The sequence below is a fragment of the Ixodes scapularis genome, unplaced genomic scaffold (assembly GCF_016920785.2).
Source record: "Ixodes scapularis isolate PalLabHiFi unplaced genomic scaffold, ASM1692078v2 PGA_scaffold1__304_contigs__length_218370807, whole genome shotgun sequence".
In the NCBI taxonomy this organism is placed as follows: Eukaryota; Metazoa; Arthropoda; class Arachnida; order Ixodida; family Ixodidae; genus Ixodes; species Ixodes scapularis.
In genome coordinates, this window is record NW_024609846.1 from 24,787,530 (window position 1) to 24,805,949 (window position 18,420).

Sequence of the window (18,420 nt, forward strand, 5' to 3'; positions counted from 1 at the left end):
GACCTCGACTGCCACGAGTCAGAATCAAATACCCACGCAGTCCTCGTGTCAACTGCATGAGCAGCATTAAAACATCGCCACAGCGGGGATTTTCCAAACTTGTTGACGCACTCCTGGGGATCGCATTGTTAGCATTGTCCCCACAGCTCCGTCATCAAGTTTTTCGAAGGAGAGACTGAAAAAAAAGGTCCCCTTTCATCCTTGATTCCACCCCGACGAAGACGCTTCTTGGCTAGTGGCGTTGCGTTCGAGTATTCTCAGGTCTCACTAGTGACAGTAGGCTGGCGTAAAATGAGAAACGTTTCTACCCAATACCGTTGTAAAGCCCCTTTAAAGATGCCATACAATTTCACTCGCGTTTGATGATGAAAACGAGCGGATCCGCTTCGCGGTTGCGATTCGAATGCCAGTGTGAATGTGCCTTTAGTGATTACCTGAAATGTTGCAGGCAAAGGTGCACGATCCGTTTATAAGCGAAATTCGTGGAGGACCGGTGGAACTCATTAAAATGGCGAAAGGAGACACCGTGGTAAGTTTTTGGCCCGTTACGTTTCAGTTGTTTACACGTTCGCCAAGCTTGTTTCCTTAGTTCTAATGTGATTAACGAGCGAATACTTCTGAGAAGCCTCGTGGAATGCTTTCGAATCGTGGTGATCGCAATTATATGAACGTGTATACCGCTTTTGCCAGACAAAACGTTGAGGGTTATTTTCGCGACGCAGTTGGGAACCTCGTTTTGTAGAACGCTGAAATATGTTTTGTGCCCCAGGCAGCACACGCAAGTTGTAACCCAATTGGCTTCGTTAATTAAAAATGAGAGGGGATTTCTTGAGAATTTAGATGAGGGATATCGCCGACCTCCACATCGGCTGCTTGACGCCGTGACTCGTAAGGGCGCTTGCTCCCACTTACACGTGACGATGGTGATGACGCTGTCAAAACCCAAAGTGCAAATATCTTCCAATTCAAGTTCGATTTAAAATTCTCTTTCTTGGCTCGGCGAATTACTTATATAGCCACCGACAGACTAAGTAGCTCGGTGCATGACGAGTCCCCCAGCATAATTATTATCGCTCCAGAGCCAATCAGATTAGAGTATTGGCCGATACGAATGTATCGGCTAATCTGCTACGGGATTAGCCGGTACGATTAATGAATCACGAAACAGGAAGCTTGAATAAGCAACGCGCTGAGTTTATTGAGCTGTCAGTGAAACACCCCTTTGTGCTTACAAAATAAATGCGACGTCCAGGAAAAAACAAAACAAAAAACAAATCACGATTTACGAGGCATTTTTTATAGAGAACCAATCCCAGGTACACGATTAATTGCTTGCATCATTCGCCCATCTTTCTGTCCTTAGTTTAAGATGGTCGACTACTTAAAAGCCGTGCTGGGTCTAACATCCGCACCCTCGAATCTCGTGTTTGTGGATCCACGTGACAGGGAGGTGCACACTGTGCTGACCAAAACCACGTAAGTGACCTCCGCAGTCATTCTACACCGCGATGACGCTTTGCGCGTTGTGATCCACTTAAGACACCAATCAGTGACTTTTATCTAATCAGTTCAGTCTACGAGAATGGAAATTCATGAAACGGATCAGCGAACACCGTCCAGGGAAGGGCCTACGCGTTGGGCTTTTTTACGGAGCCCGTAGTGGAGCAATCACTGTACCTTACGGAGCGCATTCAGCGAATAAATAAATTCGGAGGTAACTTAATTTTAATAAAAAAAGAATTATGACAAATTGCTTGTCCATTATTTCGTATACGTGAAAGGTTCTAGCATTAGAGCTTCCAGACGCCAGACGCCTACTTTCACGGCGTTCTTCACCAGTTAGTTTAACGTGGACCATGTGTACCCTTGATAGCTGTTCCTAGAATTAAGCGACACTACCGCTATTCGTGCTGATAAATCTGGCGATCTTCAAGAGCCTTCCATACTCCCGAGCTCCTCTTTCTCAGTGTGCACGAGTAATTGAGCTCGCCCTTACCTACGTCACTGCTTTTTGCCTACCCCTCCGGTCACATGACCTTACCGTTAACCAGCTAGCGTCGAGCATTTCCCTTCTCTGCCACCCGTCAACCAATCAATGTCGATCCTCGCGGCCACGCTTTTATGACGGCTTCTCTTTTATTTGGGGGTTCACTAAATGCCAAACACCTAACCCCCCCCCCCCCCAAAAAAAAAAAAAAAGAAAAGAAAAGAAAAAAAAGTTTTACGTAAAAAGAATATTCTTAGCAGGGACATCGAACTGTCATGACGTCATTATCCTCATGGAAACTACCGCTTCGAGCCAAACCAAATGTTCGCTGAATGATCAGCTTTCGCTTGAGACAAACCGAACATGCCCATTGATTTTTCACCGCGTGTTTGGTTTGTGTTAAAGGGAACACGTCGGATATTTTGATATGACTGATTTGTTCCAATCACCCACATTTAACATAGGGCTAAATGTATTTTAATGCATTTTTGTCGTATGAATGCTACTAAGCAATATTGAACACGTAAAAATTATTCACATTATGCGACCGCGTGCCTTATGTGCTGTTGGTGAATTGTAGAAACCGCGGCATGATTCTTTATCATTGTATCCAATCAATACTTAGAATTCTTCCTTTAACGTCAATAAGCCACGGAAACAGAATCAGTTTGCATTGATACGGGTTGGGTTTACCGAACAAAATCGTTTACGAGGGTCAGATTTTATTGTTTTTTTCTGAATTTTCCAGTGTTTCCCACCCGACTGAATGGGTCCGCCACTGAACAAAGCGAACAAGAAAAAAAAATCTTTTTGGCGCCGAATAAATAATCCATTCATAGTCGCGCCTGTGAGAGCTTGCTGTAGTCCCCAAAAGTGGCCTTCCTGCAATCCCCCCCCCCCCCCCCCCCACGCTTTCTCAGCGAGGGTAAAGAGGTTTCAAACAACATGAAAGAAGCCAAAATGATACCTTTCAGCCACTAGCCACTTTGGTCATGACGCGTCACGGGGGGGAACCTGAGGTCGACCTGACAAAATAGGGCGACACCAGACCCCCTCCGTTTCGGGCGCGCGTGGCACCACGTTTTACTGCGAGTGCACGTTTTTATTGCGCGTGCAATTAACATCTCTGTTTCAGGACGAAAGAGGTGGCCAACTACGCGACCTTCAAGTTGTTCATGCACCTGCTGCCCCTGATACCCGACGAGGAGAACCTCAAGAAGTTCAGGGAGTTCGGAAGCCGCGCCTACTTCCGACGCCTCGAGCCGCCCAACAGACTCACGCACTGCGTCAAAATGGCCGACGATATCATGCCTTACGACGTACTTACGGTCATTGCACAGGAGGATAAGCTTCGAACCACCACTGTTATGACCATCGTAAGTATTTGTCCCCAACACCCCCTTAACTTGCTTTCTTTCTATTGTATGCTTTAAAACTTTTCATAACTCTCGTTTAATCCATGCCCTTGAGGTTGTCAAAAACTGGTCAGCTCGTTTCATTCTCGGTAGTTATCGCAACCGCAAACGTAACATCCATGAAAGCCGAATGATCTCTGCCCAACCCCTCTTTTCACCGTAAAACTGCTCACTTAGGTATTTTTAACGAGATATGTCGTACTTACGCGTAATTAACCAACGACTTTTCACTCCACCACTTGATATTTCAACGCGCACTGACCTTCTGTTCAAAGTGGGCGTCCCTAATTGTAAGCATTCAATCCTCCCCAAACCTTTTTTTTTTTTAATTTGAATTGGAACAGTTTTTTGACATTCATTGTATCAATTGTTATTGATTAATTCTTTAAAAACGCTTTTAACATCCTTCCCTATTTTGGGCCTTCATGAAATAAACATAACAATTATTGTCCTTTGTTTTTATTTTTTATTTTTATCTATGTTATTCCCACAGCTCTCTTAAAATGGCATTGACCCTTGCGATACGTAAATGCTTGTAACTGAATGAATAGATCTCGAGCAGTCCTTACCCGCTTTGACTGATAGCCGAGGGACCTCTCTCGGTCTCGGCATCGATGCGATAACGCCGCCGAGGAGCCTACAGACTTCGTGTACAGTAATGCTCGATCTAGGGAGTATTCGGCTCGTAGTCACGCATTGATGGGTGTCTTAGATCTGCTGAAATAGTGCTTCATTTAACTGGGGAAACACTTTTACTTAGGCGGTCGAGAAGAGTATGTGAGCTCGGGGAACCCTTTTAGGGGTACTGCGGGAGACATGAGTATTTCTTGAAACCGAACTTAAGAATCCAAGCTTTCGACATTCTTTCTCAAATTGAAGGTGTTTCTCTTACCGCTGCGGTGTAAAATGTTCATTTGGTTTTCTTTGCTAAGCGGTAAAATTGGTGCATGTTAATGATCCTACTAAGTAAAAAAAAAAAAAAACTACAACATAAAAGTCTGGATATCGTGATCGTGTTATATCATGCAGGGTTTACAGGCATGCAGGGGCTTCTGTAGGGGATGAACAGGGCCTGAGCGTTTTACGATGCTTTGCTTTACAGCGACATCTGGTAGTGGAAACCTACCCGGGAAACTGCTGGGTCGTCCGCCGCGAAAACTCCCAGTGACTTCATTAGGGAGTTTTAGAAGAACGTACTAAATTCCAGAGCACGCTAGCGCTACATTTAGCGCTTGCGTTAGCGCGCGCGACGGGAGAGGGTTTTAGAATAGCGCTTCTTCGCCGCTACGCAAAAGTTCAAGCATGTGTGTGAGGGTAAAAGCACTGAAAACAGCCGACGAGTAAAAGGAACGAACAACACTTTTACTCGTCCGTTGTTTTTAGCGCTTTTACCCTCACAAACATGGATCACCAACTTGCCCAAATGCATACCCTTCTAAAGTCCAAGCATCTCGCGCTTACAACGCCACCAAGATAGTCACAATTTTTATTTCACGCACGGAATGCTATAACTTGAGAAAAAGGCAAGTTCTTTTTTTGTTCCAGAGTAACATTTTAGATTTGTTTTAACACGAGAATGCGACGCGAGCGGTCGACCGGTCGTGTCCACCTGCGTTGCCTCGGCAAGGGAGGTCTCGTGTACTCACCTTCGCACACCTTACGTTCGCCTAGAAATGTTCGCGCGTCGCAAGCATCAAGTTCCCGGTGATCGTTGCCCACCTTACTGGGTTTCCCAAACCGAGTGCAATGTCCTTCCACACCGAAAATCGCAGTCGCGAGGATGCTGCCGACGTCACGCTCACAACGCAGCCAATGCGGCCGCAGCCATGGTCCTGGGAGCCGCCATTTTTTAACTCTTCTCGTCTTGACTTTAGCCAAATTCTGATTACGAATCCATGTTGTAGGAGCCCAAATACTCTTTGCGTATGCACGCAATTTCTGGAAAAGTAGCGTACGCAAAGCGCACAACGTGGTTAGTGTTCGGCGCATGCGCAGTGGCGACGACACTATTCTTTGCGTACGCAAAGCATGCGCTACTCTAAAACTTCCTATTAACTACGTCCATCAATCACGTGATCGCTCCCAGCCGCCACACCTGGGACTCTGGGCTACGCCTCTCACCGCCGCCGCTGTAGTCGGCACCCCATTAGAGAGTTTTCCGAGACCGCGCTGCCCCGCTGCCCCCTCCGCTAAGCGTTCCGCAACGAAGAAGTTGTTACTGCGCCTGCGCGCCGATAGCCTTAACTGTGGAGTTCCCACTATCGTAGCGGGTTGCGGAGGGTCATGCGGGACGGCGAAAACGATCTACGAAAACTCCCTATTGTTCCGACGCTTGCGTACGTCGAGATCGGAGACTGGAAGCTTCTTTCCTCCTCCGGCTCTCGCTCTTCAAGTTGGGGGAGAAACAAAAAGACGTGTGCGCGCTTGGCGGGTAAACATGCACGCGAGGTGCGCCTAGAAGAGGCAAACTTGCGCACCGCAAAAGGGTTGACCTCTCGTATCGGGTCGGAAGGACGCGACTTTCAGTTTACGGCGCGCTGCTGTCGCTGTGGCACTCTTGCGAACCTGGGTTCCTTAAAACTTCTTAAACCCGAGAACACACTGGCTCCATCTATTGGGAAGCAGTGTAAACTCGGCGGTCCGGCGCATATCTTTTTTTTATTTCTCGCGCATTATCCTTTCTTTCTTGGCTCGAGAAACTTTTGTCAATGTTATAAACGAGTCTTTCTATGGGTATTACGCACATTTGACCTCGGAAATCCCGCAAAACCTTCGCTCTTGTGAAATGTAGTTCCAGGATCACCGCATAGATGGCGCCACAATGCCAGTGTGTTCCTTCATTCTAAAAACATTTAAGAAGTTTTAAGAGATCTCGTCTCTCTCAGTCGTACTCGGTCGCAAGAGTGTGAACGGGCCTTTACGCAAAAGCGTAAATGCACTCAAAGTTTTTTCGTTTTTTTACAGCGAAGCTCCTTTTGGCTAGGTTCCGTGGATTTTTCATGTGCTCCAACAAAAACTTGGGTCCCGAATTCGATGCAAAATCGCTTTATTCTATGCAAGATCTTATACGTCTCATTACTTGGAAAAGCATTTTCGGTTGATTAGTTATTAACAGGCACCGTTTTCCAGGTCAGTAGTCTCTCAGGTGGATAATAAAGGTTTCTCAATAATCTGCCGCTGCGCTACCCGCGTCGGCCATGTCTACGCTCGCACCGCCCTCTCTCTGTCGTTGTTTCAAGCGCTTGCGTGCATAGCTTCCTTTCCTACCGCTCTCCCGATCAAGACAATAAAAGTGTTCGTACTTTTGTTCAAAATGCTGCATCCCGTCTGTGTCGCTGGTCATCCTCCTTCGCAGAGTGGAATGGCTCATGATTTTTCTTTTAATGCGTTAGCATTAGTGCTCTCATACATGCGCTGACCATGTGGTTGAAACGTTTGAAGAACTTGCGACGTCGCCACAGGATGGCGCCCCAGCCCTAGCAATCGAAGATCGCCGGCGGTCTACAGCTGGAAGATGGCTCATCACAGAATATTAACCCTCCTTGGGCCACCCGTACAGCAGCTGGCCCAAGTGCACCCTATAGCCTCGCTGTCATCCACTGCACCTCGGTTGCTAGGTGGTACACGTCACGAGGCCGGCGTGCGGGTGCGCGCTGTGGACGTCCCGAAAGCACCCGCCATCGTCTTTGGAAACCTGCGGATGCCACACACGGGCTGCGGTTCCGTTCGTCTGCGTGCCACGCCGTTCTTGACGCGCAGTCGTCTCATAATGTCGCCTGGCCGTATAAGCGCACGGTGTCGTCGCCCCTGTATGCGCAACAACGAAATGGCTCTGTCGTTTTCCGCGCATCGCTCGGACCTCCTTCATGCACGCACTAAGTGACCTGATCTGCCCGCACCAGGGAGACAAAGGTTTTTGGGAATGTTCACCCCGCGGAAAAGTGCTGAGTCACCATGCTTCGTTATATGGAATAACCTAGGGAGCCTTCATGTGCGCTTTGCTAGGGTGATGCCATTCCTTGTAATACCACTCGCCGACAGACCAGCAGCCATCTTGGTTCTCGGCGATGACCCGTTGGGCTTATAACCCTCCCGGAAACAAGCACCTTATCTCACAAGTTCGGAGCAGCGTTGTGGACCCCACGGAGGGAGGATTAGCGTTTTCCCCCTCGGATGGGAGGACTGATGGACACAAAGGCAACTTTTTGGCGCACGGGGAAACAATGAAAGGCACAAAATGGCGGCGGGAGACGGTCTGGGAAGTAAAAACAGGCAGTTGGCATCACCCTACGCGAAGCGCACATGGAGGCACCCTAGAATAACCGCTAGGCGAAATTCAAACGCCTTTCTTTGAGAATAAGCGTAGTGGCAGCAACGGTTTTAACCCTATTTTTTTTTTTAAGGTGAAGAGCGCCACGGTTATCTTCTCTTGGCGGAAGTGACTTTGTTAAGTCACCGGATGTTTCGGAGAAAGAATAGGCGGTTTTGACCCGACGTCTTTTATTCTGCTCAGATGAACGACACACTCGGAAAGTTGTTCGCAGACTTCGCTGCTCCAGGGGCGGCAGCGGGGAGTGGTTCGAAGAAGAACTGGAAGTCTTCGATTATGTCGGACGCCGTACTGGGCAAAGGTTCCGTGTTCGGGACCAAGAACATCAGGGTTACCGGCAACACTCTGGAATTCGTGAGTAGCCATAAACAAACAAACAGCAGCAGCAACAACAACAACAACAACAACAATTTGCAGCTTTTTTTATCTTCAAATAATGCAAATGAATAAAAGTCAAATCTATGACGTTTATTTTTTGGACAACACTGAAAAACTCGATCTCGGAAAAAAAAAGAACAGAAGGATCGCAGTGATGGCGAAGCTCGCAACACGAATACAAATAAAAAAATTGATGTGCGCAGGATAACGAGCGCTGGACTTTTTTCCAGTAAATGTCTGCTCATGCGTAAACCCTCTTCCCGGGGCTTAAAATGCAACGAAGACCGATACAACGGCACGATGCCAATGTATTCTTACCGGCAAAGGCATGTCGAGCTACCCTTCACTCGTAGTTCGCACAAAACTCTCCAGATGGCGCTCGTTTCTGGAAAAAAGTCAATTGAAACGTCATGCGTAGTGTTCCTGCGCACATCGGATTTTTTTTTTTTTGTTATTTGCTAATCGGGTGCCGATGTTTTTTTGTTCTCCGGGATCCTGGGATTGCTCGCAGTAGTGCGGGAAAGTGAGGTCGCAGATTTTTTTCCGAGAGTAGGCGTGGAACGCTTCAGTTAAGGAGCGATCTTTTAAATTTGTTTAGCAGACATTAGAAGGGCGCAGAGTGAAGAAGAACATAGCGTGTATTAGTTGCGATCACTCTTCTTGACAACAACGCCATGCACTATGGAGCGTATTGGCACGAGGGAGATGCAGTTGAGTGCGCATATGCCTCAGCTCGTGCACGTAACAAGTCGCCCAGTTGGCGGAGAGAGATTCTCGCCTTCACGCTTTGTACGAGCGCAGCCAACGATCCGATAGAACCAATCAAACAACGCCAAAAGTGTATGCGGAGAGCAAGTCGTCTGCTTCTGGCGCAGGACTGGCGGTGACGTCAGAACGACGCCGAGCTCTGATTGGCTTTGATCGAAAGAGTAGGGGGTGGACCCCAATGTTAGATGCCTTGAAGTCTACCCATTCTTTTCTTTTTCAATCAACCAATAAGAGCTCGTCAATCCGACATCATCGCAAGCCCTGTGAAAGAAGCAGAGAAACTTGCGCTCCGCCTTCTCACGGCGCTGGTCCTCTGTGCGCAACGTTACTAAAACACTCAGTTGGGAAACTCCCATAGAGACAGCTTTGAAAAAGTGGCCCCAATCTGTCTCCGAGCACCGAGCTAATGACGAACACAACGCCACCATTTCTCCCGCAGCGGCCAATCGAGGAAGTGCACGTGACTTCTATTTTGGCTGAAGAACAGATACAGCGGTAGAGGTACAGGGGTGCCACCCCCATCTCCCCGGCGGACGCGCCGCGATCAACTACTGACGTTAAAATGCACCTAGGTCAGGACGTGCTACCCGAAAGGCCCGCTGAGGCATGGTTGTATGAAAACAATATTAATTGTTCCGCAAAACCTTGCGAACTAAATATTTTAAAAACATAACGCGCCCCTCTTTTGGTACTAAACTCCAATAAATTTCATACAAAAAGAGTCTTTTTCGTTTGTTTTTACGCAAAAACAGGCTTTCAAAAAGCTCAAGGGGACCACAGTACAGACAAACGATGAAGAGTGGCGCTGTTGTCGCATTTAGCTCAGAGCCGTGTATTGGGAGAGTTTGGCCAATAGGCGGAGCAAAGGCCGCCGCCAGCGCCGAATATTCCCCCCGGGCTTTGAGTGTAAACTAAATTTGTGACACAGCGTCGACCAATCAGGAGACCGCGACGTCACAATATTGCAAACGACATTCAAAGCGTGAAATAGAGGCGTTCAATCTCGGCCTCTCTGCTCCATCTCACAAATGTCGGCAGTGAAGACAAAAGTACAGGCGCGTGAACCTAGCTCAGCAAAACGCTTTTGTTTGTACGAGAACTCGTGCATAGGAGCCACTTTCCAAAGCCACGCGCTCGTGCCCATACCTTTCTCTGCACTGCTGATGTTGGCTTGTTAGAACAGCGTCCTGTGACTGGCGGAAAGAAAACAGTGCAAAGGGTGGGGCGCGCGAGCGTCTCGAGACGCGGAGTCCCGCTCGGCTCGTGCGCTGGCTTTGGCAGTGCTTTCTTTCACCGTCTCAGCTGAGACGCTGTTTCTAGCAAGTTGGCCCTGGTTTGGAGCGCACGTTCGTTTATTCTACACTTGAATATTGGCGTGACAAACACCTCGCACGCACAAAGTTTTCACTCACTGAGAGTCACACCTTATAACTCTAGCGACGCTAAAACGGCTTGAATTAGTCGTGTCACAAATTTAGAGCTCACGACCACCGCTAGGGGCTGTTTCGCGGCCTGTGGTTGGCCCCGAGACGCTCGCCTATTCAAACCAATGTATGGCCAAACTCTCTCGATAAACGGCTCTGATTTAGCTCGGTCTCGGTGGACGCCAGCGGCCCAGGTTTCGACGGCGAGTTTCCCAACTGAGTGTTTTAGTAACGTTGTCTGTGCGTCTGCTATACACGGTTTAAGCAATCGCGCGCAAGGTGAACGTTGCGTAGTTCTGTGGTTTTTTTGTTTTTGGGCATGTTTGGTTTGGCCGGTGATAAGAAATTTTTGAAGACGACGGGCATCCTGACGACGCACTTTTGACGCTGCTTGGTTGACTCTAGAGGATTGGGGCTTCGGCCGGAGATCGAACTTTGTGTGAAACAGAGCAGAGACTAGGAGGAGACTTCTTGTTCCATGGCTGGCGGTCGGGGTATAAGAGGCAAACGATTTAGGGTCCAGAGTTTCCCGTTTGAAAAGTGATTTTAAGCAATTTACAACGAGGGATATAGCCTGTTTTCGGCTCTATCCGTTTCTGTGCATTCGCCGGCCACGCTGGCCGCTATTTTCTTATTACTAAATCTCCCGAAAATCGCTTACAACTTCTGATTCAAACCAAGTTAAGTTATGAAACGTTACGATATCGTCACCAACCTTTGTCGCCAAGTTCAAGTGGGGTTCAAAGCGCTTAAAAACGCGCAGCGTTTTCTTTTTTTTTTTTTTTTTTTTTTTTTTTTACGATGAGACAGGGGGTTTTACTTCTTTTGTTTTACTGCGCTCGCAATTGGATGTCGTGTAACTGTAATATGCATTTTGTTTCAATTTAGGTCCAAAACGGTCTCCAGAGCATAAGGTGGTTCTACCCCACAAACATGGATGCCATCATTAAAAACCTGGTAGGATGATTGTGATTAAGTGTACATAGCTGTCATTTTTACGCGACGAAAACATTTGACTCAATTATTGCCAAAAAAAATGTTACAATGTTTTCAGTGTTTTCGTTTTGTTTGCCTCTCCGCGCTTGCGAGAAGTATGCTGTGTAGACAAATTATTCAAATAACACTGCCTTTAGTAGGGGAGCTGGAAGCAGCGTAGAAAAAGTTAAGAGACGTTTCAAGCCACCCAGGCTCTTCGTCAGTCTTTTAGAACTAGGTAGCTTGTTTTCTTATAGTGACTTCTAAAAGCGTTCGCGATGAAGTTTGTATAAAAAAGATATAAAATTGAATATATTTATTAAATCAATGTCTCTTTGACGAAGAGCCTGCCAGGCTTGAAACGTCTGTTATCTGAACTTCATAAGGCGCTGCCTTTGTCGCCTCTACTAAAGGGAGTATTGTTTGAATAGATTACTTGCGAGTGCTGTACTCGCTTTCTCAGCCTAGGTAGGGCATAGACTCATATGGTAAGAAAAATATCTCTAGTCTAGTATCACAAGAAGAAACACTAAAAAGAAATGTTTACAACATTTGACAAGATTAATACAAGTAGTACCAAAGCAGATATATTTTTTTATTTTGAACTATGCCAGGTTTTTAAAGTGAATAAATTAAGTTTATGTGTAAAAACTTTGATAGCACTGTTTCCGAGATGATTAAACTAGTGGTTAGTACACTAGCAGTTGTGCGAGTATTATGATGTTGCAATGAAGTGTCGCACGTAATAATTAGCTTATAAGATTCGGTTCACATATACGTAAGCTTGAAAAAGGTTGCAAAATGCGCTTCATGACTGCACCTGAGCCACAGTTAAAGTATGTACTTAAAAATTTCCGTAGCCATAGACACATTGCTTCAAACACATCTGTCTTTCACTTCAAACTTTTTTTTTTTTTTAGAAATGACGATTTTTTTAGTTATAAAATGATTGGGCAAGTTATGTTCTAGCAAGTTTTAGACGGGAAGAATTACAAAAGCCGCTGAGATACGCCCCGTAGTTTCCTGGTTTGAGGAATAGAATCAGCCAGCTGAACACACACTCAATGACAACATCACACATCTGGAAACAATTGTATTTATGAATAACTGAGCCCTGTCTTTTTTTTTTTTTTGTGTGTCCGTTCTGCTGATTTTAAGACTCTTCACAGGGGTACGTTTGGTTTTAGATGTATCGGATCACGACCATTTCGATTTTCTTTTTCTCCACCTGACTTGGGGTGAAAGATTTATCTTCGCCGTTGGAATCTGGTGTTCTAGTATGACCTCAACATTTAGAACCGACTCGTTTGTTTCGAAGGTATGCTGAAGATTTCGGGAAAATACCCGCATAAAACGAACTAACCGTTGCACATGTTAACGACTACTTTAGGTCCAGAAAAAAGCTCCTAGGTTTGTAAAGCACAACAAAGTCACTGAAGGCTGAAGAAACTCAGTCCCGAACATAGGAGCGCATGAAGAAACATGTCACAAAGCCAAGGCAATGACAGCTTAAGTAGCTACCTGATTAACATCTTTTATCTATACTACGGTTCGGTACCTGAAGCACGTGTCCGACGGGTGCGTTTGCCGTCTGCTAGAAAGTTGTCTCTCCAATGCTGCCTGATGACGTCGTGTCATGTCGTCTGCGATGCTGGCAGTGTCGCAGCAGCGGGGGTGAATGTGGCAGACGCTTGTTCTGCTGCAAGATTGCCCTCCAAATTGACAGACCACGGACGCCTCAAGGCCTGTCCAAGCAGGATACTACAAAACTCAAGACTCCGGCAAATCGTGCCGTGCTCCGCTTCCGGCCGTCGGGGGGAAACTTCCCTCCGTCAAAGCTCCCGGGGGGAAACTTCCCCCCGTCAAATCTCCCCCTTGCTTTCTCCACGGCGGCCTTGCTCTGCTCATCACGTGGGTCCGGAGAGCCACTCACACGCTCTGTTGGCTGTCGGTCAATCGCTCAAGTCCTCCGCTCACCATACGGAACCGCGTCGGACGCCATCACGACGAAAGTGAATCTCGACAAAGAAAGCAGATCCGAGGCGGGCGAAACGCACCCTTCGACGCAGGAATGTCCCAAATCCACCCGAAGCCGAACCTCCTTGGCCTTCAAGCCGAGGCGACGGCGGTACGCGAGTGCGTTGGCGAGGTGAGCCAGACGCAGGAGGCAAAGAGAGAAGTCGTGATCATGAAAATTTTCACGACTCCTGCAAAAATTTTTACGACTCCGACAAATCGTAAAAATAGAAGCGTCCGCTTCAATTTTCACAATTTGTCGGAGTCGTGCGTTTTGTAGTGTCCTGTCTGACACCCCTTCAGCAGTTGGGAGTCGAGACGCTGCGACAATAACGACACTCGCGTTCGCTCGTGCACTCTGCCGTAACCTCCAGCACCGACCGCCAGGATCGCGACATCCGACAACATGACGCACTGGTTATTGTGACGTCACTTTTCGCTACTTCGGGAACACTTTTTTATGTGTGTGTGCGTAATAGAACGCTATCTATACACACCAGTCGAGGACGTGTTCCAGACAACCGTACTCGTACCCAGGCACTTTGCAACCCGGATTGTAACGTATGGTCGCCGAACAGTGCCTTTTCTTTTTCAGGCGGTCGTTCCATTCGCTGCTGAGGCAAGCCTGATGGGATCAATCAAGCAGGCCGCAAATGCTCTTATGAATAACCGACATCAGAGTAAACGCGTGCAAGTTTATCTTCCTTTATCTTCTCGCGGGCAAAAATAGAACTTTTGTATTACGCAAAAACGTATTTAAAATGAAGCAAAAACAGCTTGTTTTTTTCCCCCGGAGTTTATGTGCTTTTAAGAAATCTTGGGGCCTTTTACCCAACAATATGGATTGGGTTGTGTACACATTCTTTTTTTAAACACGAAAAACCGACAACAACAACAACAGCACAACGGATTGAACAAGTTACATGGGATTAGAGGTTAAAATCTGGAGGGAAAAGTTGTGTATACCATATAAAAATGTGGAGAATAAAAAAATAATGTGTTGCGTTAAAAAAAAAAAAATAATTTCTCTTAGGTGGAGCGAGGAAGGAAGCCTGTCCGCCAAGCCATTCTACGATCCCATTGCGGATATCATCTGTGAGTTGGAGTCCTGCACTTAGCTTATATTGCTGCGGCACATTCCATGCCTTATTTTAGGTAGTACTTAAAAAACAAAACAAAAAAACTTTGAATCTTTAAACGAGCAAATAAATAACCACGGTTCTAATAATCGTGCGAAGATGCAAAAGCAAAATACTTGCGCAGCATTAAACAGCTTGCAGGTACTGAAAAGATGCGAAAACGGTTTTAATCATTCGGTAATTCAAAAATGAAAAGGACAACAACAGACAGGGCAGACACACGCAGGGTGAACATCAGTGAAGGGAGTAGTGTTGTATCCTCGAATATTTCTATCTCAAATTGTGTTTTCACGACAGAAATGGGGATTGTTTCTGTATTATTAGTTCACACATTGCGGACGTAACGCAATAACTAATCATAAATAGAAATAAAAAAAATGAAGAAAACTTTCAAACGGCGCTTCAGAGCTATTGGAGTACATGTTTACTCAAGCGTTATGGGGAGTAGAGAGGTAATTATATTTATTTTTGCTTCCAGATGTTCCGTTCGGATTTTCGATGATTCCGTTCTTCCACAAGGACAACGACGACTTGCTGTAAGACGTAAATTTGCTTCTGGTCACGAGGTGCCGAATTCGGTGGAACGCGGAGTTTACAGAGCGTCCCTAATAACCACGCGCATGGGATAGAGGAGATATGCCTTTTTCTCCAAGCTTTTACGAGGGCGAAACTTCGCAACACACTCGAGTGCAAAAACGAAACTCGTTGTGCGGGAAAAAAACAAACAAACAAAAAAACTAGAAACAAATACCAACTACGGTCACTGACAGTTTAAGAATAGCAGGGTATGGCGTCTAATTATCTCATTAAGCGTCTCATTATCGTCTCGCAGCCAATGAGTTTGCAGCTTAGCTGAGTAGAACGCCAAAGAACCAATCACAAATCAAGGAGAATGAAGATCCTAAGCCATACACTTGGGAGAGCCAATCGCGGCCATCTACGCAGAGTGCTTGGCCAATCACGAGGCTGAAAATATATGTTTAGCACTACACAAACACTCTGCGTTGTGGCACAGTGGGCACGGTGAAATGTGATTCTCGGTGCGTAGATTTTTTTCGTAGATGTACGCATGTATCATCCGCATCCGGACCGCATCCGCAAAATTCGGAACCGCATCAGACCCTCAATCCGCGCATTCATTGTAATAATGAAATCAAGCAGGAATAATAAAAAAAAAAGCATCTGGATGATATCTTATAAGCCATCAGTTTACCTTTGCACCAATAACTCTTTCTGTCAGAATACGGTGAAAGTCATTTTATCGTGCTCCGTCCTATCTTGTTTGTAAATTAAGCTGTCATCCTTCCAGAGACATTTCGCATCGCTGGAAAGATGATTGCAGTCATGAGATCGTCTTTGGAGTCCGCGAAGCTGACACTTTGTACAGAAGATGCGCTCGAAAGGAAAAACGTTTTTAAAGGGGTTCTCCAGCGATTTTTTTTTATGGCCACCGATTTACCTCAACATTGGCTCAACACACCGATAGATATGGCTGTACCAGTCCCCCAAGTATTGTGTGGAAAGAAAACATTTTCGCGAAGTTATTGCATTTTCTAATTTCATACCCCACCATGTTTCTCAAACCGAGAGTTGGCAACACGTAAGTGTGACGACAGATACCGTAAAAATTGGGCAGTAAACCGCCTTCCCTAATGGTTACAAGACGTTTGAAGGTGGGAAAAGAATGCTTGGAAGCTCATTCACCGAGAAGCACGAAAAAACGCTCGACATATATACTTGCTTTAAGACCTTCTGCGCGACCTGAAAATCTATGCAATTTGTGACGTCACACCACTGGAGAACGCGCGGAAATTTGAACGCTGGTTTCGGCATCATCTTCGTTTACGGTTTTCTCCATAGCTGTTTTGATTTTCGAGACAACAAGTGGCATAATGTAAAGACTAAAGTCCGGGTATTCAGAAAATGCAAATTGTTTGGGTAGCACTGAAAAAGGGCAAGACTACCCATGAATATTTATTTTCCTTTTTGCTTTTAAAACCCTCTTCGAACATACGCATATTTTATAAGCATGAACATTAAAAAAAGGACATACTAATAACTTTGTGTCATTTTATTTAGGCTAAACAATTACAAAGTGGGCGAAGAAAGGCGCTTACTTACCGCAGCAAAGTACTCGTGTAGATTTAATAAGGAGCGAAAACACCACTCGGAATAGATCACAATGTTCTATAATGGCAACACCTCCTATCGGATTCAGACTCAAACACGAACCCTCAACTGCCTGCTAAAACCTTATACTTAAACAAAACATAAAAAGAAAAACAGCGCCAATTGCCAAAAAGAAAGAGAGCGCACACACATGCAACATTTCACTTGTCGAGGTTGCTGTGTAGAAGAAACAGAATATCGTAAACATGGATTGATTCAGAATGGTTCGCCTCTCTTCAATTAATACCTGCTAGTGAGAAGCCTCTCTCCTTTGGTGCACTCGATGCTGGGGATGGCATGCACGAACCGGGCTGCAAGAATGAGGTGCTGCAACTCGCGCGCTGGCGCAAGTTCCAGCACTCCAGAGGCTCGAATTCAGTCTCCTCTGTCTAATTGTATAGGCAAAAAAGCCACCTCTAGTCTCTTTATACTTTTTTTTTGTGGCTTGTACGTTTTAGGTTTTCTTTGCCCAAAGAACGTTTTCCGTTCCTTCCCTGCAAAACAAGAACACTCTTTCCCGGGACGAATGATGCTCCTGATTTCTTTACTCTTTCTATAAACATACCTTTCTGCGAAGTACAACGTTTTAAAGCGATCTTTTGTGAGAATCAGATATTTCTTGACGTAAAGAGCAATTTTTTTTTCCAGATTGGCGCCCTTTATCTAAGAAAGTTGCTTGCTCCCGTAATACAGTCGATGATGGACTTCATAGTGTAGCTCACTTATTCTCTCTCTGTGCAGTCGCACACGTTTATGGGCCTTCTAAGCAAAATTATAGGTTCAGACCCGGGGATATCCGCATCCGATCCGTAATCCGCCAAACCTGACTCATTTTTATCCGCATCCGCCGGTTTACTGCGGATATTCGAGGATAATCCGCAAATATGCAGGGCTCTAGCAGTATGGTCGTTGAGGAATTCTTATATAACGGCGAGAACACAGATATCTCTACAACGTCAGAGAGACACAGACGTCTCTACATGTGCAAATCGGTACCGTTACTTAGTGAAATCGTAAGACATAAATAATTTGCATGATAATCCCCGATTCTCCCATGTTTTCGCAGCTCCCATTCTACACCATCGTTTACAACGGTGCTCATCAAAGCTTGTCTGGAGAGATACGTGACCCACGGTGAGTTATCTATTTTCGTGCTTTCAACTCCGCAAAACAAGTTGTTATAACTTGCGGTTTCACCATGAATAGAGAGTTTTCGTAGATCGTTTTCGCCGTCTCGTAAAGCTGTGCGCAATTCTCTACGTTACCCGGAACTCTACAGTCGTAGGCCATCGGCGCGCATGCGCAGTGGGGCTTCTTCGTTGCTGGGGGGCTTAGCGGAGGGGGAAACAGGTTCTACAAAAACTGCCAATGCTACCACTGAAAAAGAAAGGAACGTAACGACTTTTAGCCTAGAAGGTTAGAAAAAAAAATTTCAAAATAACGTCCCGCCCTGTAAAGATGACTGCCCTCAAACTGAAAGGTTCGTGGGCATTCGTTGGTCATTTGATACCAACTTTCTTTGGTCAAGTTTTACTTACAATGGTCACTGAAAGTCCAAGGAACGCGTGGCGCGGTTTGTTAAGTTCAGGCTTTTGGCCTCGTGATCGGTTCCTCGACCTTCTGATTAGGAAAGACCGCAATGCCATGGGCTGCGGAGCTGTAATAATAAGATGATCGGGACTCTCCACGCCCTGATGGAACGTTTGCCTACACCCAGTTAACAGAAAGTCATTCATAAGCGCATCTGCTCACACGCGTGCGGTGAAAATGTCACTTACGCGGGAAGCTGTTCTTCGAAAGTAAGTTTGTTATCCGGTTT

General features: G+C 46.0%; 1 protein-coding gene across 1 annotated transcript in view; it reads left to right on the forward strand.

The window, feature by feature from the left end:
* Nucleotides 1-453: 453 nt before the first annotated feature.
* Nucleotides 454-18,420, forward strand: part of LOC115311650 — a 30,859-nt gene continuing 12,892 nt past the window's right edge. The window contains exons 1-9 of the mRNA XM_029970397.3: nucleotides 454-529; nucleotides 1,364-1,476; nucleotides 3,123-3,363; nucleotides 7,916-8,086; nucleotides 11,191-11,259; nucleotides 13,889-13,983; nucleotides 14,327-14,388; nucleotides 14,911-14,968; nucleotides 17,668-17,735. Coding sequence (XP_029826257.3) covers nucleotides 509-529; nucleotides 1,364-1,476; nucleotides 3,123-3,363; nucleotides 7,916-8,086; nucleotides 11,191-11,259; nucleotides 13,889-13,983; nucleotides 14,327-14,388; nucleotides 14,911-14,968; nucleotides 17,668-17,735 — 898 coding nt within the window. The 5' untranslated portion in view covers nucleotides 454-508. The remainder of the gene's footprint in view (nucleotides 530-1,363; nucleotides 1,477-3,122; nucleotides 3,364-7,915; nucleotides 8,087-11,190; nucleotides 11,260-13,888; nucleotides 13,984-14,326; nucleotides 14,389-14,910; nucleotides 14,969-17,667; nucleotides 17,736-18,420) is intronic.